Source organism: Chaetodon auriga, chromosome 17, assembly GCF_051107435.1.
Source record: "Chaetodon auriga isolate fChaAug3 chromosome 17, fChaAug3.hap1, whole genome shotgun sequence".
Taxonomy (NCBI): Eukaryota; Metazoa; Chordata; class Actinopteri; order Chaetodontiformes; family Chaetodontidae; genus Chaetodon; species Chaetodon auriga.
In genome coordinates, this window is record NC_135090.1 from 3,159,920 (window position 1) to 3,186,984 (window position 27,065).

The 27,065-nt window shown below is 41.2% G+C and overlaps 1 protein-coding gene across 1 annotated transcript; it reads left to right on the forward strand.

Annotated features, from left to right (window-relative positions):
• The first annotated feature begins 477 nt into the window (after positions 1 to 477).
• Positions 478 to 27,065, forward strand: col28a1a (collagen, type XXVIII, alpha 1a). The gene is made up of 34 exons (XM_076754540.1): positions 478 to 598; positions 1,762 to 2,327; positions 2,563 to 2,583; positions 2,722 to 2,781; positions 4,199 to 4,252; positions 4,350 to 4,394; positions 4,671 to 4,697; positions 4,963 to 5,007; positions 5,111 to 5,155; positions 9,750 to 9,803; positions 9,902 to 9,970; positions 10,096 to 10,164; positions 10,571 to 10,639; positions 10,850 to 10,918; positions 11,025 to 11,093; positions 11,187 to 11,255; positions 14,187 to 14,255; positions 14,346 to 14,417; positions 14,806 to 14,874; positions 15,888 to 15,959; positions 16,437 to 16,505; positions 18,441 to 18,509; positions 18,854 to 18,922; positions 19,032 to 19,100; positions 19,545 to 19,613; positions 19,725 to 19,793; positions 20,114 to 20,182; positions 20,314 to 20,394; positions 20,606 to 20,641; positions 20,728 to 20,764; positions 21,139 to 21,693; positions 22,692 to 22,828; positions 23,872 to 24,145; positions 25,325 to 27,065. Exons 1-34 carry the CDS (start codon positions 478 to 480, stop codon positions 25,495 to 25,497), a joined length of 3,510 nt encoding a protein of 1,169 aa, XP_076610655.1. The 3' UTR covers positions 25,498 to 27,065.

The window sequence follows — 27,065 nt, forward strand, 5'->3', positions numbered from 1 at the left end:
TGGTAGTATTAATAGTAGCAGTATTTGTCTATGTGTAATTGCAGTAGTAGATATATCAGAAGCATTTTAAATACCAACAGGAATATTAGCAGCGTTATACAGTTAGAAGTGCAGCAGTAATAGTAGTTAGTAAAAACAGACGTAGCCATGGAGGTGGAGGTAATAGTGACATCGACAAGCAGCTGTGATTAGAAAGTGTGACCTCAGCTGGAACAGGGAGTAGATAGCTGAGCTGAGTGACCTGTAAGCTTGCCTAACATCATCAGAGTCTGTCAGCAGTCGTTGCTGTGCTGTCTCCCTCTTGTGTCAAAGTGAAAACATGGCAGTGTTTGTTCTTCTTGGATTGAAGTGATGCTGCGTGGCAGATGTCAAATGCCTGATGTTGTCCAATCTTACACATCATAGAAGTATAATTTACCACTAATGGTGCTGTTTTCTACGTTTTCACAGGCTGAGCAGCTGGACTGAACAATGACTATGTGGTGGCTGCTGAAGGTTTTGATCCTGACCTTGGCTCTGTCAAGCCCAAGCAGATGTCAAAAGAGAAGGAGGAAAGGACAGAGAGATGATAACCAGGTCATCATTAATGAGGCCAAAAGTAAGTGTTTTAGATAGTCATGAGGTATCAGTGACTGTTTACTCATCAAATCTGAAAAAGAGTCAAAAAGTGATTGTTGCAACTTGATAAAGTCTTACTTTATCTGACCTTGAAGTCATATTGTCAATACGAAGTGTGTGTTATGTTTGAATGACTAGTGATAAACAGATTATTTCTTTTAGCATGTAAATACAGAAAAATCTAATGGTAGTCAGACAAATAGAAAAATTAATCTTTACAAGGGATTTAAAGGAAAACCTGTTAGTAGACAGGAACACTATGATTGACAGGAGACAATTTATTTTATTAACTGTTCTACCATGGCCTGTATGACACTTTCACAATGATTGTGCTTGACCTCAAGGACCATGGTGCCATTTGCAGGCTTCATTAAGATACAGTTTCTCATTTCCGGTCCTCGGGCCCCCCTGCTCTGCGTGTTTTAGATGTTTCCCTCCTCCACCACACCTGATTCAAATGAGTGGCTCGTTATCAAGCCACTGCAGAGCTTGATGACAAGCTGATTATGTAAAACAGGTGTGGTGAAGGAGGCAAACATCTAAAACACGCAGAGCAGGGGGGCCCGACACCCTGAGACAACCAGCAGTCAGCTGTGTCACTTTGCCTAGTTAACCTGGCTTATGTGCAGTAGCAGTTGAGCAGTAAAAACCGAATAAGTCTACATTTGAATCCTCTGGGGACCATCATTTTCCAGAGTACTTTTGTTCAAATTAGAGCACTCCCAAAGCTGTCTTTTTGAGACCAGTACTTGCAAGTAAATAAAATCATTGCTTTTCTTAAATATACATGTTGGCTAATATGATATGATCCAGTAACATTGACAGCAAATTTATTGGTTAGGTTCACTCATATGTTTTCAAGATGTCTTGTCAAGATGTCCACCAAAAGGTTTTAGTAAAGTAATTAGGAATCATCTTCTGTTCACCACAATAAGTCATACTGAACGAGGAGAAGTTATCAACATGTCTTGCTCTGGACCAAAGTGTTAGATGGATGAGTGGACCATCGCTTTCTGAATTATACAGATACTCTGATAGAAGTTGGTTGCAGAAGTTTTAACACACCACTGCACCAACTGCTTGAAACCTCTCTGAATGGCTGCTGTTCAAATGTAAGCCTGCTGTGTTTTGCTTCCTGCTTAGCCCTGATCTGTCCGGTGGAGATCATGTTCATCGTGGACAGTTCAGAGAAAGCCAAATCTCTGCTGTTTGAGCGACAGAAGGAGTTTGTCCTGCGCTTCAGCACTAAGCTCATGCAGCTCCACTCTGCTGGCTGGCGTCTAAGGCTGCGCCTGGCTGCTCTGCAGTACAGCAGCACTGTGTCAGTGGAGCACAACTTCAGAGACTGGCAGGACTTGGACGTCTTCCAGAGCCGGGTGGCCTCCATGACCTTCATCGGCCACGGCACCTACTCCGCCTACGCCATCGGCAATGCCACCCAGGTGTTCGGCCGTGAGACGTCCTCCAGCAGCCTGAGGATTGCGCTGTTGATGACAGACGGAACCGACCACCCGCGCAGCCCCAGCGCAGTGACAGCCGCCGCTGAGGCAAAACAGCACAACATCAGGGTGTTCACCATCAGGCCATCAGGCCTGCCCAGGGACGGTCCCATGGATGCAACACTGCGATCCATTGCCAGCGCCCCCCCACAGCAGCACGTCCTCAGCCTCACCGACAGCCATCTGGATGACAGACTCTTCAATGAACTGGTCAGCCATGTTTGTGTTAGGCTTGCATCAGTGTTATAACCTGCAGTTAGTCTTCAGTATAGTCTGATGTTGGTTCACTCACACATCTACTGGCATTCACAATGAGAAAACAGAATGTAGATACGATGACATAAGCAATTAAAACAGATGAAACGTTGCTTTTGTATCACTCCAGATTGATGATTTCTGCAGGCCTGAACTATGAGTAACTCTCTGTCTTTCTTTTTTCTCTCAGAACACAATTGTCAAAACTGGGGTAAGTACTATGAGATATTCAATGAATATCTGAAAGATACACTCAGCAAGCTCTCAAAACAGGCCTTGATAAAACAAAAGCCTCTCTGCTGTGTCTCTGCTTTGTATCTAAGCATAATGTTCCATGTCTTTATTTCAGTGCCCACAGCCAAAGACCTGCCTGTGTGAGAGAGGGGAGAGGGGTCACCCAGGAAGCCCGGTGAGTGTGCTGATTGAAATCATCCTATACTACTTCTCAAGCAGGCTGTCTGTGCTAACATCTATAACAAACTATGAGAGACTCATTTCTCAAAGATACCAATATTGGTATTTCTTGCAGATTCTCAGTGCTTATAAACTGGCAATAACTACAGCAACCAATGAGATAAAACCGGAAGTATGGCCAGTCAGCCTACAGTGCAGTACCTTCAACTGGACATGCTGTAATTAAACGGGATAAACATCAATCAGAAGTGAGCCAGCATAAAAAACAAATGCATATACGGATCTACAAAAACTGCAAATGTGACCACTTTTCTTGATGTGGGTGAACATAGAAGTCTATTCCTGACATTTGAAATGGCAGTTTTCATCCATTTTTCACAATTCAATACGAGGACTATGTGATATGATCTAAAATTATCAGCTTTACAAAACAAAACAATCCCAATGGGGTCCACCAGCTTTCTCTGGAACTCTCAACTGTATATCACAGGGTGTTCATGAGTGAATGGAGTTGAAAGGAGACAGATATATTGACACATGTTTAACTTAGTAACTCTTATGACTATAGGCTCTGCTCAAAATGACCTGTATCATGTAATACAGTTGAGAAAGCTAGTAAGTGGACCTTGATTTGGGATTGTTTGGTTAAACTATGTTGATATAGATTTAGGTCATCTTGCCCTTGAATATCTGCACTAAATTTCATTGAGGATCTTTCTAATAGTTGCTTCGCATCAAAGTGGCAGACAGGTGGACCAGTGTCACCATCCTTGGGCCATGCTGCTAGCTGGTTAGCTGACTAGCTGACCCATTCACCCAGAGAAAGTCAACCTTTCTACACTTTCTGATCAGAGAAGTGGGGACAAACTGCTGGCCTAGTCTAATATCCTGCAGACTTTTCCAGACTTTTGAGTAATGTAGCAGTGCTGGCTTCAGGTTGACAGTCTCTTCCTCAGCCACCCAGAGCCCAGTAAGCCTCACACAGTGGCTTGTTATCCCTGAATAGCTGGGGATTCTCCCAGCCTCAGCACCCGAGCTGGCGGCCTCCACCAGCAGGTGCGTCTGGCCTCCATCCAAAGTACTACAGGGAAAAGATGTGAAAGAGCAGGAAATGTTTCCCACAATGCAAGTGTAGCAGGTGGTGAGTGGGCCAGCTGAAAGGGCTGTTTTGACTGGTGGTGCTGCTGAAGAGAAGCAAAGGTCAAGGGTGGAAGATTAAACATGAGCAAACACACAGGCTGCGATGATCTGAGAACCTGCTGCACTGAGGTGGAGGTTTGTGTTGGACAGGGGTTACAGACAGGTCGCACTGTGAATGACCTACCTCACGTATGCCTGTACACACACAGAATCCAAACTAAAAAGGGGCCCAAATATTCTCTTTCACAATCTCTCCCTTTACTTTCATCTAGGGGAAACCAGGCGAGCCAGGGTCTGATGGAGCTCCAGGTCCAAAGGGATCTCGTGTAAGTCTCTATTGTCTCCGTAATCCATCGCTGGTAACAGAAAGAATCCACAAAGTGTTGTCTAATGTTCTGTTTTGTCTGGGCTCGGTCACTGTAGGGGGAACCTGGCATTAACGGACGTCCAGGAATGGAGGGCCTTGAGGTAATCATCCAGTGTTTGTCTCAACTTTCTCTTGCCTAGGTTGCAGGTTTTTCAAGCTGTCATATAAATCTAAGTACAGTCTGGTATGCTGTTATATTCTATTTTGGGAGGTTTGGAACATCCAGCAGTATTATCATTTACCAAATAAAACGATCTATTTAAATATATATTTTTTAATAAATAAAACAGTTAGTTAGCAATTAGTAGCCTTATTTTGATGCTGGTTGGTGACAGTCAGTTGTCTGACTGCTTAATGTAAAATTTCCCTCTCTATAGGGTCGACCTGGCAGCAAAGGGGAGAAGGTATGCATTATTATTATTATTGTTGATATTATAGATTATTAAATAGCATTTTTTTACCACTGCCAAATCCAGGTATGGAAATATCATAAAGATAGGCAAATTCAGCATATGAAAATAATATGTTAACTATTTCTATGCATTTATGAAGGGCTCTGTGATTTGGACATATGAAGTCTCATATTTACAGACGTTGCTTGTTGTCAGATTAGAAAGATGTTTCCTTTAAGCTTCACTTTCCTGTATCTTAACTGGTTGTATTTTCTAGGGAGAACAGGGTGAATGTGGTGCTCCTGGGAAAAAAGGAGAACATGTAGGTTCATCGTTTTTCATTTTCTTAACTGCCGTGATGACTCTTTGCTGTGGCCTAGTACAATATGTGACTGCAGTGATATTACAATGATGTTTTTTCTTAGGGTGCAAATGGACCTGCTGGCCCCAGAGGCCCCAGAGGAGAACAGGTGAAGTCTGTAACTTCTTATGCCACCAACCAATATTCTGCACACTGTACATATCTGACTGGGCATTTTCTCACTACAACTGGTCTAGTCTTAGCTCAGATGTCTTTCCTCCTATTGAACGCAGATCTGATTTTTTTGTGCTCATTTTGAATGGCAAAATTTCCAGTGAGTCAGTTTTAGTAACCAATCTCATTAACATGTACAGAAACACACAAATGGGGACACACAGTCACACAGTATGTAAGCTAAAATCAAAATAATTATTCATATTTGACTATTAAAGTGCATCTTTATAAGTTATGTTAAAGTTATGGCAGACAGCTGTCAGTGTTGGCACTGCAGCAGCTTGGCTGAGCAAAAGTTTCCATGGAGGACATTGAAATGTAAGAACGGTAAGAAAACTCAAATAAGCACCAGGAGTGCAGTTCAAGCTGTAACCCCTGTGCCACTTTTTATTGTTACTGTCAGTGCTGTCAGTCAGTACCGGTATCATATAGTATGTCAGGTTTAATATTAAAATGGATATGAAAATTAATCTAACAAATCAGATGAGCAGAAATTGCAGGCTTAGTTCAGCATTTTCAAATACACTTGAAAACCTCATGTCCATTAACCTCACTGCGCATCAAGACTGGAAGCAAGAGGAAACGGCTGGCCTGACTCCAAAGTTCCAACATACACCTACCAGCACGTCCAGAGTTCACTGGGTGACACGCTGTATCATGTTTGCTTAGTCCATACACAAACATAAACGTAAACAAACAAGCAAAAACTGGAACTATTTTTTCCTGAACAACAGCCAAACATAATGTGGGTGTGTGCACAGCATCCCAAAATCGTGTCATCACAGTGAGGTTGTCAGGTTTACTAAATTGTGCCTGTACAGAGCACACTGACTGTATCTGGCGATGTGTGCTGTGAGCAGAGATACATTTTAGAATAGACAGATAGAGAGGTAAGCTGCAGTTCTTGAAATGAAATGGTTCCAGCATGTAGGTCCTCCTAAATCCACAAGTATTTCTTTTGACATGTCTGCTTGTGTTCAGGTGAAACAAACAAGATACAAGATGTGTTGGTAGGTGTTTTTCGGAACTTTAAACACAGCCAGGCTAACTGTTTCCCCCTGCTTTCAGTCTCTATGCTAAGCTAGGCTAACCACATCCTGACTCCAGATCTGTGTTTCACACTGAGATTGATGTGGATTTTTTCATCTTATTCCCAGAATGAAATTGAATAAGAGCATCTTACAAAATGTTGACCATCAAAATGTGTGCTTCATATTCATTCAAAGTGCAGACAGGAAATTCAAGGTGATTTACTATGTGGCCTGGCAACAACCTTCAACGTCCCCGTTTTCATTTAAAAGCCTGATATTACCATCATGCAGTACACCTGTGAAATAGACATTTTTTATTAAAAAATTGAACAGAACTTTTCATACCCTTCATACCTGAATGGGTGTGTGGTCAAATTGAAAGATTCCTGTGTCCCCTCACATCCGCACTGAAACAATCAGCGCTGCAGTGAAAGCCACACACATCTCCTGCTCTGCACTTGTGGAATGTGAGCTGTGGATTAGGTCTTATCCCCCTCCTAATGTAGCCTTTCTAAGCGGGGAATCCAAGCTTGCAATGTTTGGTTGTAGTCTTTGAGCAGACGTTGTCCCAGAGGATTAGGATTTGGGCACATGTTATCCATTCCCTCTCTCCTTAAATGCTTGTTGCCCCCTTCAGCATCAGTAGAACAACAGCAGCCACCGTCAGAGTGCCATCAGGTTTTTCATCCTTCTGATCTGTCTCCAGTTCCCATGAAATGTACCTACACACGGTCAAAAGTTTATTCATAAACCTGTTATATCAAAGTATACACATCACAGTGTATACTGCAGTGATATCCACTGGTCCTCTAACAATGTCACTGTTGTTTATATATTATACTGTATGACAACTTCAATTTCTGAAAAGAAGTCAATTTAAAGGACCAGCTGGTGTTTTTACATGTTTTGGCCCATTTATTATAAATGTTTATTTATTGAAATTGATGTATCGTATTTATTCATTCATTCCAGTTTAGCTCCTCAGTGCAGTAGAGGATAGAAATGGTTTAGTTTGAAGAGTCCAGTTACTAATTGTCTACTTCCTAGAGAGCCTTCCTTGCTTCACAAACACTCTGTAGGTGGTGGCTCCTGCATTGTGTTAATTATGAATAGAAATGTTGTGTGTGGGTGTACCCCGCCTCTCGACCATTGCCAGCTGGGATAGGCTCCAGCCCCCCGCAACCCCGAAAGGGATGCGTGGGTATAGAAGATGAATGAATGAATGAATGAATGACATCAGGATCTCTTTGGAGTTGATCTCTGAAGAACTTGTTTTGTGATGGATGAAGCAGAACGCTCCTGTAAATAGAAACGCCCCCTCCAGCTCCATTGCAAAAGAAATAAATAAAAGTCAAAAATGAGTGTTATCTTAGTTTACCGTAAATTTAATATAGCTTTGTTTAGCTATCAAAAAACAACTTTTTAAGTGCCAGTACAGTGAAATCTATACATCATGGCTGAAGACAGACATTGTGATATTGATTAAAGATAGCACCTGAGGAAGAGGTGAAAAAGTAGGGCTGTAGAAGTTGAATGTTACAGATGCACACTGTATACATACTAACTTTTTCTTTTGGTAATAAATGAACAGGAGGTTACTGCACAGATGTCCTGCTTACACTCGCACTCTGCTGGCCTGAATGCAGGATACAAAGCAGCTGCTCTAGTCAAGGACATCTCTCTCCTCTATTGCAACTAAACTATTGTTGTGTTTGCTGGAAATAATTTAGGATGCAAGCACACTTTTTCTTCCAAGACAGTGTTGTTTTGGGGTCTGTTTTCCTGTTTGCAGTGCTCCTCCACAGTAATGATCTGTCCACCTGTAGCTCTGGCAGAGGTGACACAGTAGCTGAGCAGTGTATTCAATGTAGGCTATTGAAAGTGAAATTATTGAAATGCAATGATTAAAATACAATGCATGCATTTCATGTTATACTCAGGGCCACACAAAATGAGAGAGAGCCACATTTGACCTGTGGGCTGCACTTTGAGATCCAGTGTTGTAGTGGATATAACTGGTCAAACTCAAAACACAATAAAGTAGAGTGAATTAAATTGAAATGTAAAATACTTAATACTATACTATACTGCTATTACAATAATAATAATAATTCACGTCAACTTGTAGAAATACTTGCTTGAGTCAGGTTATCTCATCACAGTAAATGCATAGCATGGTGATGCATTTAACTCAGATTGATTTGAAATATTAGCAATATTAAAACTCTGACAAAAATAAAAGCGCACATCATCACAATTAAGACTGCAAAATATTTCTAACATATAAAATTACCCCTAAGGGGCTTTAAAAATTGTTACCCTATCCATCTGACAAAAGCCTTGATAGTTTTTTAAATCAGTTACATGAATCAAAAGCATACTTGGTTGCTTTTTAATCATGTTGAATTTCTGTGAATTTCATACACTTGAGGGTAGAATTTGAGTGTTACAGCTTCTCGTGTAGCAGACGTCCATACACTCCAGTCACTCCTCTCCTCCACTTTCCAGCAGAGGGCAGTCACAGCTCATGAGCCAGTGCCACACACAGCCCATTGTTCTTCATGTGAAACATATCTGTCATGGATGATTAGCAGTTAAACTAGAACATGCTCAGCCCCAGTTTGAACTGTCTCTAAGGTGTTGGGGAGTACAGCTGCATATGTGAGAAAAGTTACATAAAGAATTTCATGGCTCCAGAAGCAGCTGATTAATGTCTTCAAATGATTCAATATTTATTAAATGTTGCTTAAGTCAGCATCTGAAGACTACATGTTTGAATATCATATTGAATATTGAAAGAAAGAAGGAAACTTATCAGACTTCTGTAGCTGCTCCTCATGCTTAAAGCTTCAGACTACATTAGTTACTACTAGCAGCGCATACAGTTGCATTGTAGGCAATGTAGACACCTACTTTTGGCATAGAAGGAAAATGTGTAGATTAAAAAGACAATATCTCTGCTGCATCAGTATTGATCATTATTAAAAGTGTCCATTGTGAGTCCAAAAATGCTATAGAAGTGCAATGCACAGTTGGTGGAAATCTGAATAAGCTCAAACATGCATGGCAATGGTATGATCTTTTAGAACAACTCTCAGTAACCACAACAGGGCCCAAGGTTCAGTCCCTGCTGCTGTGTTAGTCAGGAGGAAACCAGTGAGGGATCCTTCTGGTGTTGACTGGTAATTCCATGTGTATCAGAGAAGACACACACTTCCCAGAGAGTTGGCAGTGACAAGAATGGGGAACTGACCTTTTGAAAGAAAAAGAGAAAAACAATAACACAACCTTTGCATTACATGTCTTATCTTTGTTTTCACTCTCTGAAAAGGGCAAAGATTGTCAAATGAGCTCAATGTCTTAAACCCAAAAGATACCAAGAGTATTGAGTATTTCTTAATGTTAAAAATAGCAGAGTTTATGTTTTTATATTAAATTCTTTTTATGTTATTCAGGAATCATATGTATTTGCCCTTTCCTGTTTTCTTCCTTTCTCAGGGAGCAAGAGGAGGACCTGGAGACCAGGGTCCAGAGGGGTCACCTGGATCTAAAGTAAGACCTCTAGCAATCAAGTTTCAAATACATCAAGTCAGTCATTATCTTCACGGGTTAAAACACATTTCTAACTTTCCTTTTCCTTCCCCTAAAAGGGTGACCGAGGACTGAGGGGTGCACCTGGACCTCCAGGAGATAACGGCATTGGGTTTCCTGGTCCCAAGGTAAATTTAGGCTTGGTTCAGTATTTGATTAAATAAAGAACATTTTCCTACTTATCTGCTGGAAGACCAATGCGTGTCCTGTGTACTTTTCTGTTTCTCGCTAATCTGTAAACTTTATCTTTCAGGGGGACAAGGGAAACCAAGGAAGACCAGGCCCTCTTGGACCACTGGGCAGGGGTGAACCCGGGATGCCGGTGAGTTCCCAGAACAAAGTGAAACTACAGCAACTGCTGATATATTCTCACTAAGACATCGCCCTGTTCCTGTGGTACAGTGAAATCAGTGCCAGAAAGACATTATTTAACATACTGTCACCGAATTTCTGAAGTTCAGTTTGCATTGGGGTTTTTGTTTTAATCTATTTTGGCACAGAGACATGTCAGTCACATCTCTACTCAGTGGTAAATAGTAAAGAGGTGCTCGCTGGCGCTGTGAATGCTGTCACATAGCAAATGCACAATTAAAGACCAAATAAGTTCCTGCTGGCAGTGCAGCTCATTTTCCAGCAATGTCCCTGAGTGAATATTGCAGCACTTCTATGATCACCAACATATTGTAATATCTCTTACTTCACTATTTAAAATTTACCAACTTGTTCAGGGTCCAGCAGGGCCACCAGGCACACAAGGATCTCCAGGGTTTCCAGGTGAGGGTCTCCCAGGGCCTAAGGTAAGTTCCAGGACAAGCTGGTTCACTGCAGCTAGCATGTATCATTTAATGTATCATTTGACATCTAACTATTGAATTTTTTTTAAAAAGAGAGAGAATAAAGGGATCATTTGGATTGTGATTGAATGCTTTGAGTCTTCAGATGCCAATGTGATTATCATTCTTCTAGTCCTTCCTGTTCTCTTAACCCTTTCAGTGTGTTTCTCACAGGGTGACAGGGGGTATGAGGGTCCCAAGGGCAGCCGTGGACCTCCAGGAGTCGGGTACAAAGGTGATAAGGTATGCTTAATTGTTAAACGTGACTGGGATTGTTGACACACGTCTAGTAAAACCTGTGATGCTCTAAATGATCACATGAATGACCTATCACCTGTCTGACCATCAGGGAAACACAGGGGCCACTGGGCTGCCGGGTTTCATGGGGTTTCCAGGGGCAGGCATCCAAGGAGAAAAGGCAAGGCCAATGAAAATGTTAGATTTGTTTCCTCTATTTATCCTTTATTTGTGAACCCACATTTTATATTGTGATGTTTCTCTCTGGCTTTAGGGAGACCAAGGGCCTACTGGGCCCTCTGGTCCCAGAGGGCCCCCGGGACTGGGTATAATTGGACCAAAGGTTAGTAACATTGAGTAGTGTAGAGTATCAGTCGAGAGCTGACACTGTAAATTTTATATTATTTCTAGGAATAAATGATGTTAAACTGTTATGTTGTTATGATGTTAAACTTTCATGAAAAATGCATGGAGAAGACAACAGAACACATTACTTTTAAACAAGACAATGACACAGTCTTCCTCTTACAAACGGAAAGATGAATTCATAAGCACTAAAACACACACTGGTATGACTGGTTTTAGTTTATGGTAGCTAATGTGAGTTAAAGTTAGTGAACATGCTGTGGAGCTCATGTTACTGAGTCACTTTGCTGATTCGGTAACACAATTTAGGATCTAGGATTTGCTAATAAAGGCCCTGCATTGAAAATTAGATATTATCAGCAAAAAGTAAATGCTATGCAAAATCCTCTTTCAGAGTATTAAATCATGAAGCCCCAAAGTGCTGTATGTTATATCTAACTGAGGAACACAAGATAAAAATGCTGGGGGTCCTCAAGGGCTCTTCCAGTTTTGTTGTGGGACTTTATCATTGTCATGACATGGTGACCTAAAGTAAATCCCATCATACGTAGCCTCGCCTATCTGAATCTATTCTATAATAATAGATTATATTTACATCATGTGATCATATGTTTTGCGTGGAAAATCAAAGCAATTAGTAACTACAGCTGTTAAGTCAATGTAGTGGAGTACAAAGTACAATGTTTCCCTCTGAACTGTAGTGGAGTAGAAGAATAAAGCAACATAAAATGGAAATACTTAAGTAAAGTACAAGTACCTCAACACTGTTCTCAAGTACGGTACTAGAGTAAATATACTTAGTTACTTTCAACCACTGTTTACTTCAGTGCTGTAATTGTCAGTTGTGATACAGTGACTGCTTTGTCACAAAGCAGGTGAGGCCTTACGGACAGTGGGAATGGAGCACGGACATGGTTGACACCCTTGTTTACTCAAACACTCGAGTCTGTGGGAGAGGCTTTTATGATCCTGGATGCCCTGTTTGTGCAGTGTGGACAGGATAGGGATGGGGAGGCTGGCTCTCTTCAGATGGTGACAGTGACTAAATACAATGAACACTGACATCCTTCTCCAGCTGCCATCAAGAACATGTACACCAAGAAACTTGGTGCATCTGACTTGTTCCAAGCAGGAGCTGTTGATAAAAAGAGGGTGACGGGTCTTCCTGACCTAAACTGTCATCTCTTTTGTCTTGTCGACTTTGAGAGACAAGACGTTCCACCTTATCTCTGTACATTGTCTCTTCATTGTGAAGCCCACCAATGTCATGTCGTCCGTGAACTTGGTAATATAATTAGAATCATATTTGGTAGAGCAGTCAGGTGAACAGCGGTGGCAGGATCCAGTTACAGGGGCAAGTGGAGGGCAGAGGAAATGGCATTGCCTGTGGACTTTTTGGGGTGATACTGAGGTGGAGAGACAGGATGTAATGTGACGAGCGACTAGCCTCTCAGAGCACTTCATTGTGATTGGTGTAAGTGCAACAGGGCGATAATAATTGAGACAGGACGCTGCAGATTTTTTCAGCACTGGGATAATGGTGGTGGTCTTGAAGCATGAGGAGATGACTGCCTGGCTCATGGAGATGTTGGAGATGTCGGTGAGCACATCTGCCAGCTGGTCTGCACACTCCCTGTGCACACATTGTCAGGTCCAACAGCCTTGTAGGATGGCAGCAGCAGCTGGTACCACAGCTTCAGGTCCTGGTCCTCATAGCAGCCTAAGGCTGTGCAGCTTCTCCACAAGTGTGCATTCAGTATTGTATGGGAGCCGATTCCCAATTTCTAGCATTGTCAGATGGTCGTAGATGTAGTCGAATCTTGCCATCAAGGATTAGAGTAAGCTTACAAAAAACTGCATGTTCTCAAGGAGGAAATCATTTATGGTCAATATTATTGTTCTTGTGAAGTGGAAAGTTTTAACATTTTCCCTTAATATCTCTGGTGGAGTTTGCTGCAGACATGATTTGTGTGTGTTTGCATTTCTATGGAAACACCTTAATTTGAGAAAATAGTGTTTGTGGTGATGATACAGTTGTACCAGTTCTCCCGTGAAACCACTGTCCCTGAACGCTCCATAACGACTGCTTTCTGGATGAAGTTTGATGTGTTGGCTACCCCAGAGGGTCACTGGTACCCGTGAACGTGCACAGGTACCAGTGCGACAGTCTTTTGGATTTTAAAATGTATGGCATTTATTCCACCAAATCTTGCAATGTCAATGAAAGTAAAAAATAAGCCACAAGTTAACCCCGTGATAAACACTCCAAACTTAAGGTGTTCTTCCCTGGCTCATGCTGCATTCTTCAACCAAGTTTCAGGAAAATTGGGCCATTATTTTTTCTGTAATTCTGCTGACAAACAAAAAAAACTGAATCAAAAACAACCTCCTTGGCAGACAGAATAATCTCTCATTGCATAGAAAAACTGTCAGTTCACACAACTCCAGTAAGTATGGCATGGTAAGTTAAAGCTAAACGAGGAGGATGGTCTGTAAACTATGATGGATGTGTACCACGTAGAATGTGGGTAATACTTTCACCATGGTGTTTAATGCCAGTTTTACCTGGGGATTTGTTTACAGTCTGTGTGATCATTGTCTTTTTCCTTTAAGTTTTCTAAAATCTTAAAAAAAAACAAAACGGTGAGCTTTACAGTCCTCCATAAAAATGGTCATATAGGTTGTCTGTTCAGGTAAATTATTGCGACTCACATTTATGTTTATTGTCAGATGGCGACCCGGCTATACTAAGTCTGATGGGAACAAAGCAGGAAGTAAACTGTAACTATTTCACAATGTTAACCACATGATCACAAAGGTCTGGTCACTGGTACTCTCACCTCATGGATCCTGAACTTGTTAGTCAACTGAGGTGACTCTCAGTCTGCGATTTGTGTTGTTTTCTCAGGGTGACCAGGGTTTCCCCGGAGAGCCTGGACCTCAGGGAGAGCGTGGTGTTGGTGAGCCAGGAGCAAAGGTAAGAGAGCCAAACTCTCCTCGAATAAAATGTATTCAATGGAATGAACAGTGGGATCTAGAAGTTTTGAGTTTGAGTGTGATTTTCCAGGGGGAGCCAGGGCCTGATGGGCCTGCTGGGATACCTGGCATTCCTGGTGAGGATGGAGTTGTTGGGCCTAAGGTGAGTCACTGAGTGGCGGTCAAAAGTCACATTTTACATATTTACAATTTGGATTGTGTGCAATTCAGGTATCGAACATACTCAATCACGAAGTACTTTCAATATTTTGAAATGTTTAGTCATAAAAAGTTGCAAAATACATAACAAAACTGTCACTTTCTGGAGTTTGCATTGACCAGACATTACTGCAGCAAGGACTTGCTCCAGCTCCTTCGTTTGTCTTTTTAACTATCTCTTTAACTTCTCCATAATATGACAATGGAGTGGATGTGCCTGAATTTCCTCCATTTCCTTTAGTCAGTGATGTATTTATATATATGCTTGTGAGTCACTAGAAAATGTTATTTTTTTGAGGGTGTGATGCAGTTTGATCTGCTGTTTCATCCAGGGAGAGATGGGGTTGCCAGGTCTGCGAGGCCTAGAGGGAGCAGCGGGGAAAGGCATCCCAGGAGAAAAGGTAATCTTTAGTCAGTGCTGGCTGTTGCCCAAGTATTACATTCTAGTCGCTTAGAGAAGGGGTATCAAACTCAATCACTGAAGGGGCCAGAACTGGCCAGAACTAGCTAACAGGGACATTCCTCCCATAGCTATGTAAGGCCGTAGCTGTGTGGGGACATTGGCAGCTAGCTTCCTAAGCTGGTCTGTGCAGATGCTGTGTTGATTAAATACTGAAATTGCAGCATACTACTCATCATGCTCCTTTTGATATTTCAGGAAAAAAGCGTCAGCTCAAGGTAGCCACATCTCTGATGTCACTCTGTCTGTATCAAACTGCTGTGTGGGTATAGAAAACCTAGAAAAAGTGGGGGATTATATGTTTGCAAAAGAACTGCTCATTTCTGGTCACTTTTAAATGCGTATTTTCATCCGCCTTCACGCTTCTTGACTGCTGTTTTTTTTTTTTTTAAAGTAAGTTGACTTGTCAGAGCACTATTTTTTATGAGTAACCATGGCAACAACTCACACAAAGCCAGCATGTTCTGCTGTTTTGTAACACTGTTGTGCTTTCAGCAGGAGACCAGATTGGTTTAGAACACAGAATGTTTCTGGAGATTGTAGTGCAGCACCTTGTGAAGAATATGGAAACATACAGTAGCCTATAGGCTGTTAATGGAAAATCAAGATCATCTGGCAGGCCAGAAAAAATTGTACTTCAAGTTTGACTCGTGCCTGAGAGGAGATCTTGATTGTTCTTTGTTGAACATGTTGAAATTTGGACTTATTTTAATAGGTCTTACATATCGATGCCATCCACATGCAAACATTAACAACACAGGCAAGAGTTGTTCAGCACTCACTAGGTACACATATACATGCCTACACTGACAATGACTTCACTGCAAATGCAAATTTGAGTAGCTGAATAAATATTTACCTTTCAAAGCAGAGATGTAAATTAGCTTTTTGAACTGCTATCACAGAACCAGAGGTGCTGAGATGTATGACATCATGTGTATGTGCTTTCCACAGGGAGACAGAGGTGATCGTGGCCCAAGGGGACTGCCAGGGTCTTCAGGCCCAGTTGGACCTGCTGGAGCTAAGGTATGTTAAATACAGGTTTCCCCTTAGTACTGTCAAGTTCACGTCTGCTTGCTGTAGGTGGGAAATCCCGCACTGGAGGTGTTCAGTTAAGCTCAGGTTCAGATAGCTGTCACAATAACACAGAGGTTTGAGATCAGGTCATGTTTAATAATTGAAGTTCAAGGAGTCTGGATGACTCAAAGAGTAATTTAAGAGTAATCCCAAGTGACAACTGGACAATACAGTCAAGTTGAAGAACATAGAGGATGCACTAGTTTGACTTGTTTGCTTCCAGTGTGTGTACATGAATAACATCGTAGTGATACTACAAAAGCAGCTCTGTCTGCTGTTCCTCGAAGCAAAATTGATGGGAGCAGTGACAGTGAACCAAAAAAGTCAAGTTGAGATGAGAATGCTTGCTCTGCTTGCAGAGTTTTGACACAAGCATTTATTTGCTGGCAGCTTAATATCTAACATTTTACTGACTCTTTTGTTCAGGGAGAGCCTGGCAGTCCAGGGATGGTGGGCCTACCTGGATCTGCTGGACGTGGCTTACCAGGAGCAAAGGTAAAGTAAATCAGTAAAACACATACACACACATGCACAAATAGACACTCTGGTTGTTGAGCTTAGTCCTGCTAATTTGCATTCACCAATTGTTTACACAGCTGTGCCGCTCATTAAAAAAGTTTCTCTGAAATAAGGTAAAACTGATAGAAGTAATTGGCATTCACCATTGTTTCTCCCATATTTAATAGAAGTCAGACTTTGCTTTTGTTTTTTTTTGTTCAACATTTTAAAGAAAACAATAAAAACAGTATGGACAAAATAATGAGACTCTTAATCCAATATTTTGTTGCACACCCTTTAGAGGCAATAATTGCAATCAAATAGGATTTACATAAGAAAACATGGAAGGCCACTTCAGAATAGTCCAGTGTTTTGTTCTTATCCATTCTTGTGGTGCTTGTAGCTTTGTGTTTTGGGTCATAATCCTTTTGGAGCACCCATGTCCTGCGACTGAGACTTAGCTTTCTGACACTGAGCAGTACATTTTGCTCCGATTGCACAGACTCAAGGCACCAAGGCAGCAAAGCAGTTCTAAAACATAACTCACTTTCTTTTGATAGCATAATTTTTTCATTTGTGAACATAGGGCCGATGTGACTTGCCAAAAAGCTCCGATTTTGAGTCACCTGTGCAAAGGACATTCCAGATGGCTTGTCAATATGCACTTTAGCAAATTCCAGTCAGGCTTTTTTATCGTCTTCCTCCATGGAGGCCACTTTGGCTCAAAAAGTGAAGGATAGTGCCATCAGAATCTGACGTACCTTGACCTCAGAGTTCTGCTTATATCTCTTTGGCAGTAATCCTTGGTTCCTTTTCTACCATTCACACTATTCATCTTGGCAACAGTTCCATGATCCTTAAACTTCTTATTCGACTGCACATACCTCTGACTCATCACAGGAGTCAAGGTGAATCATCTCCTTGAAATTTAGTTATTTCTTGAAGCTTCTCAAAATGTTTCAGTAATGGTTTCCATATTTCTGTATGGACCATGCAAATGGTGTGTTATTTGAAAAATAATTTGGGGCACAGCCGTTAAACATGAACTCAGTAGGTAAATTCTACCAAAGGCCACTAGAACAACATTTCACTCATCAACATCATTGCTCTGATGGGTGAAGGGTGACATTGCTAGAATGAATCCAACTGACTGAGCAGGAACAGTGATCTGGCAGGCTGGGTGTGGCAGAGCTGAGTCATCGTAGGAATCTTCATTACAGGAGAGGATACAGCTGGAGAGGCTCTGTGCTGGTTCTGGCAAACCTGAGACCACTCAGGCTGTCATACACCACAGAGCACGAGAGAGAGAGAGAGAGAGTGAGAGAGAGAGAGAGAGAGAGAGAGAGAGAGAGAGATGCTCAGAGGGAGACTAGAGTTTACTGCGAATCAGATTATATTCTGGGGACAGATGAAATGGTTCTCACCCTGAGTCTGTTGAGCAATTTTGGCAATTAAATTGGTGAGAAAAAGGTAATCATTACTGACAGGAATGATGGCCACAACTAAAAACAAGTTTAAAACTAACTTACTTTGCATGTATACAGTTAAGCACGCATGGTTCTCCATACAATCACCTCCATTTTTCATAATTTAAATTGTGGACTATTTAGATTCAACCACAATGTGAAAGCTGGGGCAAAGCCATTTGGGCTATCAAAAACTTGCAGTAAATACATCTAAAGCATGTTTTTTCTCCTTAATCTCACCTCATAAGTTTACCTATTACATTATGCAAGGAGTCAGATTATGATGTCACTATCCTTCATTTGTTTGTGTATGACCGACTTAAAGGTGCCTTATGGAGTGTCCTTATACATAACGAAACACAGTTTGGAGGGGATGTATAAACAGATAAATTGTATTTCTTATATTATGAGCCAGCCAGTATCCCTTATGAATAACAGTGTTGTTTTTCAAATGTGCAAATAACAGGGAGATCCTGGGCCTGTTGGACCAGCTGGACCTGTTGGAGAACCTGGAGTAGGACTCATTGGGTTGAAGGTGACATGAATGAATGAAAACATGAATACAATAACCCTATAAATATACTGTGTCACACCTCAGTGTACTGTAGTGCTCAATTCTCATGACCTAAAGAGAATATGGCACTTGACATACTGGTTGTTGGACTATGAACTATGCACCATAGAGTTAAAACAGCTGTAATGAAAAAGACAGGTTTTCCTTGATGAAAATAACTTTTCCCAGTTCTTTAATTAAATAATGTGTGGATTTTTGAAGTCATATCACATTAGAATCTGTTTGCAAAATAGCCACCTGTAGATCAGAAAATATTTTTTATGCTAATATATAGAAACAATAGCTTTTCATGTGTTCCTCCTCAGGGTAATAAAGGAAATCCCGGACCAGTGGGGCCACCAGGAATGAAGGGAGATGGCGTCCCAGGACCACAGGTGAGAGGAAAAACTTAAAAAAAAATAAAATAAAATAATAATTATATTATCCTCATATTGAGAGCATAGAAAAAAGGTTTGTAAATGAATATCTTTCTGTCATCATAAGGGGCTGCCTGGCTTACCAGGATTGCAAGGAGAAATGGGACCTGAAGGGAAAGGACTACCTGGACCTAAGGTGAAGTGGTACTTGTGTTACTAATTCATGAAGTCAGCTAAAGTCCTCAGAGGGACATTTGCTGAGGCTCATGGTGACTGTAGTTCAACATACCAGAGTAAGAAAGTTGGATTTTCCACAAGCAATTTAGAAGTATTTCTATACCACAGCCATAGTGATAACCTGAGGCTGATTCACAAGTTGCACCTGACAAACATACCACACCAACAAAGCAAAAATCACAAGACCTCCTCATAAATCTGGAAAAGGGTGTGAAATTTATAGCAGACCGTGTGAACCGAGCATAATGGAGACTGTTGACTTGTGTTTAGTATTGTTGATGATAAGGAATGGACATTATGAGACAAAAGCTGAAATGGAACAAACAACAAAATTGTGGGCTGCATGAAATGGATAAAAGGATAAATATTTTTTTGAGACTGTTTTGTCCATTTTGTGTGTCAGGGTGACAGAGGCTTGCCGGGGGTGCCTGGGCCATCAGGTCCTCCTGGAATTGGACTTTATGGACCAAAGGTCAGTTTCAGTCACAATGATTTCTGTTGTTTTTATAAACCATCTCCTCTACATATTAAAATGATATTAGCCTTTTAACTTGACAATTACTGTGATGTATTATATTCCCAGGGCTCTACAGGACAGCCTGGTCCACTGGGCCTACCAGGACCTCCAGGAGAGGGCATCCAGGGACCAAAGGTAGGCAATGAAAAGCATTGGAAAGGCTGATATGGTGTCAGTCAAGACAAGGGGATCACACATGTATTCCACCTGTATTGTGCTGGTCACAAAGGGTTTGGTACCTCTTTTTGAGGATTCAGCACCCAGCTATGGGGGAGCTCACCTTATTGATCAGTTATCTTGTCCAGCAAGGATGACCATTGTCCCCTCCTGAGTCGTTAGCCTGTGCTGTGTGTGTAAGTCGAGTGGTGTTTCACTAAATGGACAGGATTTGAGATAAGTCTATATGCTGATGATACCCCTGCCATGCTTACCAAATCATCACTCCTTATTTGTAGGGAGAACCTGGGTTTCAGGGGCCAATGGGCCCTCGGGGACCACCAGGTGATGGCCTTCCAGGGGAGAAGGTACAAACAATACAGCTACTGCATGTGCCGGTGGCTGCATGACTTGTGGCATATTGCCTCTGATTACCATTGCTCCAGTTGCTGTTATGAAGAGTACTTTCATTTCACTTCATCTCATTTCATACAAACAGGGTGATAGAGGCATTCCTGGAGCCCGGGGAAAGAAAGGAGACAAGGGAGACTATGGAGAATCTGGATCTATTGGACCAATGGTAACACAGCATGTCCCATCTTGGAAACAGTTTATTGATGTGATGATCACAGTTCTCTGTGAATGACTTACTTGTCAGCTATTGTTCTGGGACTCCGTTTCTTTTTCTTCTTTTGGACACTGATGTCTTCCTCACTTCCCTTACATGAGGTCACCATGCACTTGTCCTTTGTGTTATCATTCTACTTCCTAATCTGAGTTTCATTTTATAGGGGAGGCCTGGAGAAAAGGGGGAGCCAGGGCTGACGGTGAGTAAAGTGACTGGAACAAACAACACAGAGCTTTTTTATCATAATATTCAAATTTAACAACAATTTTTCTTTTCTGATCACAGAGAGAAGAAGTCATCAGGATTATAAGGGAAATCTGTGGTAAATCAAATATTTTAGCATGCTTTGCATTTTTTGAGGTTCTTGGTTGAGAGCTAATGTTTGTAATTATTGTAAATGGAGTTGACAGAAGACTAGATCCTTCTTATGATATAACGCAGTCCCTTAGAAAAAGGCTTTGAAACATACCACAGACTATAGAGAAGACAAAAGCAATTTAAATGGTAGTCTGAACTGAAATTTTGAAGTAATGTAGTCTTTATTGCAGGCCTATTACAGTGTATTTTGTTTCAATTAAGAATATAAGATGCAAAAAGATGGTAGTTGTTGCAAAGCTGTTTTACAATTGTGTTTTTATCCACATTTGCAGTTTTTTTCTTTATCATTATAATTTATGTCTTACATTTGTCTGCCAGGCTGTGGTCTTAAGTGCAAAGAGAGCCCTCTGGAGCTGGTGTTTGTGATAGACAGCTCTGAGAGTGTAGGACCAGAAAACTTTGAGCTGGTGAAGGACTTTGTGAACGCCCTTATTGACCGGGTGTCTGTGAGCCGAGAAGCCAGTCGTATTGGTGTGGTGCTCTACAGCCACGTGGACATGGTGGTAGTCAGTCTGCAGCAGCAGTACAGCCAGGACGATGTCAAGGCTGCCGTCAGACAGATGCCTTACCTGGGCGAGGGCACTTTCACGGGCAGCGCCATCCATCGGGCCAACCAACTGTTCCAGGCTTCCCGGCCCGGAGTGAGGAGGGTAGCTGTGGTGTTAACAGACGGGCAAGCTGACCCCCGTGATGTCATGCAGTTTGAAGAAACAGCAACAGAGGCCCACGCAGAGGGCATCGAGATGTTTGCTATAGGAGTGGCGAACAAGACTGATCCTCTCTATGAAGAGTTCCAGGCTGAGATGAATGTTATTGCCTCTGATCCTGATGAAGAGCACGTCTACCTCATAGATGACTTCAGGACACTTCCCAGTAAGCCTCACAAACACAAACTACATTGTTGACTATTGGTGACACTGACATGCTCTGAGTTGACATTTATTAAAGAATGTCCCAATACAGCACTGCTTTTCCATAAGAAGCTGTTAACCCTTCAAATTTAATTGAGGTGATTTGCACCACACACACACACAGATATCATAGATGTCTGGAATCCATGCAATTTAGTCTTTCTAGTGCTTTCAGTATCTGATCATACAATCTGCTTCGAGGTCAAAGAAAAAAAGATGCTTCTCCTCCTAACTTCAGATCTTGCCTCATCATTATCTAATTTATAGATTCTGTCAGTCTCAACAGTAATAGTTGTGTTGTTTCCATGGTTACTGTGCAAACAGGAATTGGTAGCAGCTAATGCAACATGACTTTCATGGTACAGACTCACCAAAACATGTTTATTCCAGATAGGAAAAGAGGGTAGGAGAGACAAACTCTGTGAATTTGATCTTTTTGACATCAATGAAGCAAGTGAGCTATCTCAGCCAGTGAACACGCTTCCGCTACACTGGCATCGTATATTCTTCTTACTGAAACATACTGTGTCCAAGGCCTCCTTAAGCTGGCAGTGCGTTTCTCAACAACACAGCAATATCAGCCTACGTTAGGTTAAAAGGCATAAAGGGACAATCCAACATTTTAGAAAATATATTTATGTGCTTTCAAACCCAGACTGGAATAAGAACTTCAATCAGTTGCAGTCACACCTTTATTTGTCAAGTGCAGACATCTGGGATGTGTTTAGCCTAGCTTTGTAAAAAGTGAAAGACGACAAGTTTATATGTTATATCTTTGGTAACAGTCAACCTGAAGGGGTTTGAATAATGTGCTGTGATTACACTGTCATAACTGTGTTGCCACTGGTGCCACCTATTACAAATCTTTTCTCTATCATTTCACGAGATGAGTACCACCTATAACAAAGCTTTTCTAATTATGTTACCTTTTTATTTACCTCTTTGTTCGTTTTGGTGCAGCTCTGGAAAGCAAAATACTAAGTCGGATTTGTGAGCAGGATGACTCAATGGCATTTGTCTTTCCACCTGTGGACATCCTGCCCGAGGCTCCAGAGGACGTCCTCTCCAAAGAGTTCCCAGACGAGGAAAACATACAAGTAATGCTGCTTTAATCTCATTTGGAAAAAATGCTAGATTTAATACTCTAAAAGCAGAGTTTCGTGTTTTTTTAAAAATTTTTAAGGCAGCTATGGCTCAGGAGATAGAGCATTCGTCCATCAATCAGGAGGTCGGTGGTTCGATCCCTGGCTAGCCCTAACCCCAAAACTGCCCCTGATGCTGTGCCATCGGTGTGTGAATTCATATGTACGTTGCTTTGGATAAAAGCATCTGCCAAATGACTAATTGTAATTGTATTCCTCCTCCTCTGTAGCTTTGCCAGTAAGGCTTCCAAAAAGTAGCAAACCAATTACAGCCTGAGCGATACTAGATTTTTAAGGCACATTTTGATATGAATATTTGAGTTTACATAGTTGTTAACAAAAAAAAATTGGGTACAATTTTTTTTTCTCACATAAACACATAATAAACATTTTTAGTAACGATCCCACAAATTAGTTGATCAATAATTTTGTCTAAGATATGCAGTGAGTGAAACATTTTACCATTGAAAAATACTACTCTGATTACAATCAAATGACTCCATTACCTCAAACCTGTCTGAGGTGCATTTGCTTGTAAATTATCCACAGCCAAGTCTCTCTGACTAACCTGTTCTGTTAGCTGACGACTCAAATACGGACATGACCACACAATCTATGCCTCAATTGCGGCTTAAGCCAAACAAAAAGCCTAAGAGCCTAAAGTATGAAAATCAAAGGGTTCATTTTCTAGGGAGCATGAATGGGCTCAGTTGACATTCTGTCTGCACATGATGATCTGATGGTGGTACAGGAAAGGTCAGCATGTCACCAAAAACCTTCAGATCCATCCTGTGGGAACTATAATGATGATGATGTTTACCTGGTTATGCCTCTCAAACAAGTCTCTGCAAGTTTGTTTTCATATAATTGACTTAAATTCTACACCAGCAGGGGTTACATGAAAGACAGGAAATACTGCATTGAAAAGTCTAAAACAGCGTTGGATAACAGGCTGAACTTTAGGTGTGTCTGATCTGAGCCCCTCCTCTCCCTCCCAGGTTGAACTGCCAGTGGAGACAGTAACAGCCCCGCCTCCACAGCCCAATGAGTCAGGCCGGGCCGATGAGAACCTGGTTGATCCTAAACTGTTGGGGGAGCCCTGGGACAACCTGCCAGGCATCATGTTTGCCTCTCCTGGGGGCAGGGGGAAACAGGGCCCCGGGGTGACCTCTGTGGTGGGTCCTCAAACTCCTGACTTGCTGTATGACACAGAGAGCACACAGGCTCCAATCAGCCCTCCTACTCCACCCGTGACAGTCTCCTCAGTTGCAGGTAAACAAACAGAACGGCGACAGATGAATATTGCTGAGAAAACCAGAGTCACACCACATGACAGTGGTGGAATGTAACTAAGTACATTTACTCAAGTATTGAACTTCAATACAAGGAAATTGTACTCTGCTTGAGTATTTCCATTGAATGTTCTTTTGTTCTGCTGTATTTCTCAGGAAAATACTGTACTTTCTTCATTCCCTTTATTTGACAGCTATAGTTTTTAAGTACTTATCAGATTAACACTTTACATATAAATCACAGCAGACAGATTCAGCTCCACCTCAACCAGCTACACTAAATCACTGCTGACATTTTGTTGCATGAATCATGATCACATAAATTAAAACTGACAGGAGCTGTTCTGCAGAATGAGTACTTTTACTTTTGGTACTTCCTGTTTCTAAAAGTTTAAAGTAATTACTTTGTTTTACTTTTTCAAACTAGTAATACATATGTAGTTAGGTACAGTCAAACACAAATACAATCAAAGAGATCCTGTATAAGATTTTTCAATTAAAATGCGAAGCAAAGGTTATACATTTTAAATACTGGTCTACTATGAGTGTGTATAATAGAAATCGATATAGAAAGAGGCACTATCATGTATCTTTTGTGGCCTATCGTATTTTTTACTGCCCATTTAAAAAGTCACAAATTCAAAGTCTACACAGATCCATCATTTTGGACTTAAAACAGACTTGGGACAAACTTACCAGAATCCGACATGCATCAATTATTTTTCAATAGAAAAGTGACGCGATCCGAAAAGCATTCATCCCAAACAGAGAGAGCAACACCACTGGCTGCAACATGACGGTCTATCAATTAACAAGCAATAGCAACAGTAAACACTAAAAAACATTATTCTGTCATCACTTGATCACATTTTTTGTCACTGGGCCATCCTGCTGTTTTGCAAATTCTTTTTCTTTTTATTCAAAATGAAAAAACAGTTACTGACATCCACAGAAAATGTGGTGAAATTACCCTTAAAGGATCTGAACACAATAACAACCTCTGAACCGATTCAAAGGAGCTGAGCTTTACAATTTTGTCTTATGTCACTGACTCTGTCTCATGTGGCAACTTCAACAAATGAGCTGCCCCATGTTGAAACGAATGATTTCTCAATCCAAGCCAAACATCTCACTCGTTGCACTCTTCTTGTCCTTTCAGATGAGGGCTGCAGTCAGCCTCTGGACCCAGGTCCCTGTCGACAGTACGTAGTCAAGTGGTACTACGACCCCGAAGCCAACGCCTGTGCCCAGTTCTGGTACGGAGGCTGTCAGGGCAACGCAAACAACTTTGAGACTGAAGCCAACTGCAGGAATTCCTGCGTCTACACGTAACAGACTGTGTTTGGAGAAAATGGTGTGTGCAACACTGACGTGTTCCATCAGCGTGCGTCACTAAGGAACAAAACGGACTGATGACGCAGGCTTTACTGTTTGACCAGCGCTCAGGCCGGCAGCTGCTGCTGTGATCACACTCTGTGCGCTGCTGCAGGTGAAGGAGATGATGTAGAGCAGACATGGACCTCTTCACTGTCTCTCAGGCTACGTTCACACTGCACGTACCCCCGCTCAATTCTGAACTGCTGCACATATATTAGCTGTCTGATCATTTTGGACAACTACTTACATGTATCTGCTCTGAGGTGGACAAATACCTACTAAAAACCAATGCAAGCTTATAAAAAGAGTATAAAAAGACTAGTTCAACATGTTATCTCAAGTACAAATCATTTTATTTTTACTTTACTTTATTGTTGTCTAGCTGTCTTCCAGTTACTGAGCCCAATGCCTCTTTACACTGGACTGTAAAAACCATAGAACATAAAGTAAGTTCAGCGTAGTCACTTTGGTTTATGCGTCTATACTGAGCCTAATATTGGTGATCTGAGCATGTTCATGTGAAAGACTCAGTTCTTAATTGCAAGCCATCACACTGGATTTCTTCAGTACTATGAGTAGAATACTTACTATAACAGGACATGAGATGAACCACAAGGACAATTACACAGTATAATCAAACAACTTGAATAGAATAGCTGGAGAAAAATTCAGGACTGATGTTATCAGAGGACTTCTGTGCAGGGTGTTTTCCTCACACACTCTGACATGACAGATGACACTGCTTTAAAACACAGGTGTGACACTCTCAAATAAACAATATATGGTTGAATTATTGAATTACTTTTGAATGATCTTAGCAATCCAAGCAGTTTCCCTTTCCACAAAATGTTGAACTATCCTTTAAATGTAAAGAGCAAAAACGACTCGATGGAAACACTTGTACACTACATTTGGATGTGATTTAAACAGTATCTCTGAACGGGCAGCTCATTCAGAGTGTTGTGCGTGAGTGGGATTTCATGTCAGGGGACGGTCAGGTCAGATATAGAATGCCAGTCTCAACATGATTTCTGAATTATTGACAGTTGTTATGTGTAAATCTGGTCAGTTCAATTATATATTGCAGTATGAAGATGCCATATGAGAAGAGCACCTGCAATGTGAATATAGTCTGCTGTCTATACTGTTATTACAGATGTAGTTTATGGACCGTAACAGTGTATAGAACATTTTCTAATTCATTTTTTTAGGGTATCACGTTATAGTATTTGTCTCGTTATATATTGTTTTTGTGGGTCTCTGTTTGTAGGTGTTTCATTAAGAGTCGTCCACAAAGCAGTAATGCCTGTAAGAACATTGTGACAACTAAACACACCGTGTATTCTTAACCTGATTACGGTATTTTCACATTATGTTGTAGCTACTTCAGTGTTAATTTCTTAAGATCTAGTTGATTTAATTCATCTTAACAAAATCTATTAACCTCCATTATGATGAATGTTGTATTGAAAGAGACACTTGACTATAAAATATATTGTTTAACACTGCAAAAGTGCCAGAAG

Bases quoted from the DNA above. Each gene is read 5' to 3' on its own strand.
- col28a1a (XM_076754540.1), top strand. From the start codon at position 478: ATGTGGTGGCTGCTGAAGGTTTTGATCCTGACCTTGGCTCTGTCAAGC. The intron at 20,183-20,313 runs GTACAAACAATA...TCATACAAACAG, and splicing joins ATGGCCTTCCAGGGGAGAAG to GGTGATAGAGGCATTCCTGG. The intron at 21,694-22,691 runs GTAAGCCTCACA...GTTTTGGTGCAG, and splicing joins TGACTTCAGGACACTTCCCA to CTCTGGAAAGCAAAATACTA.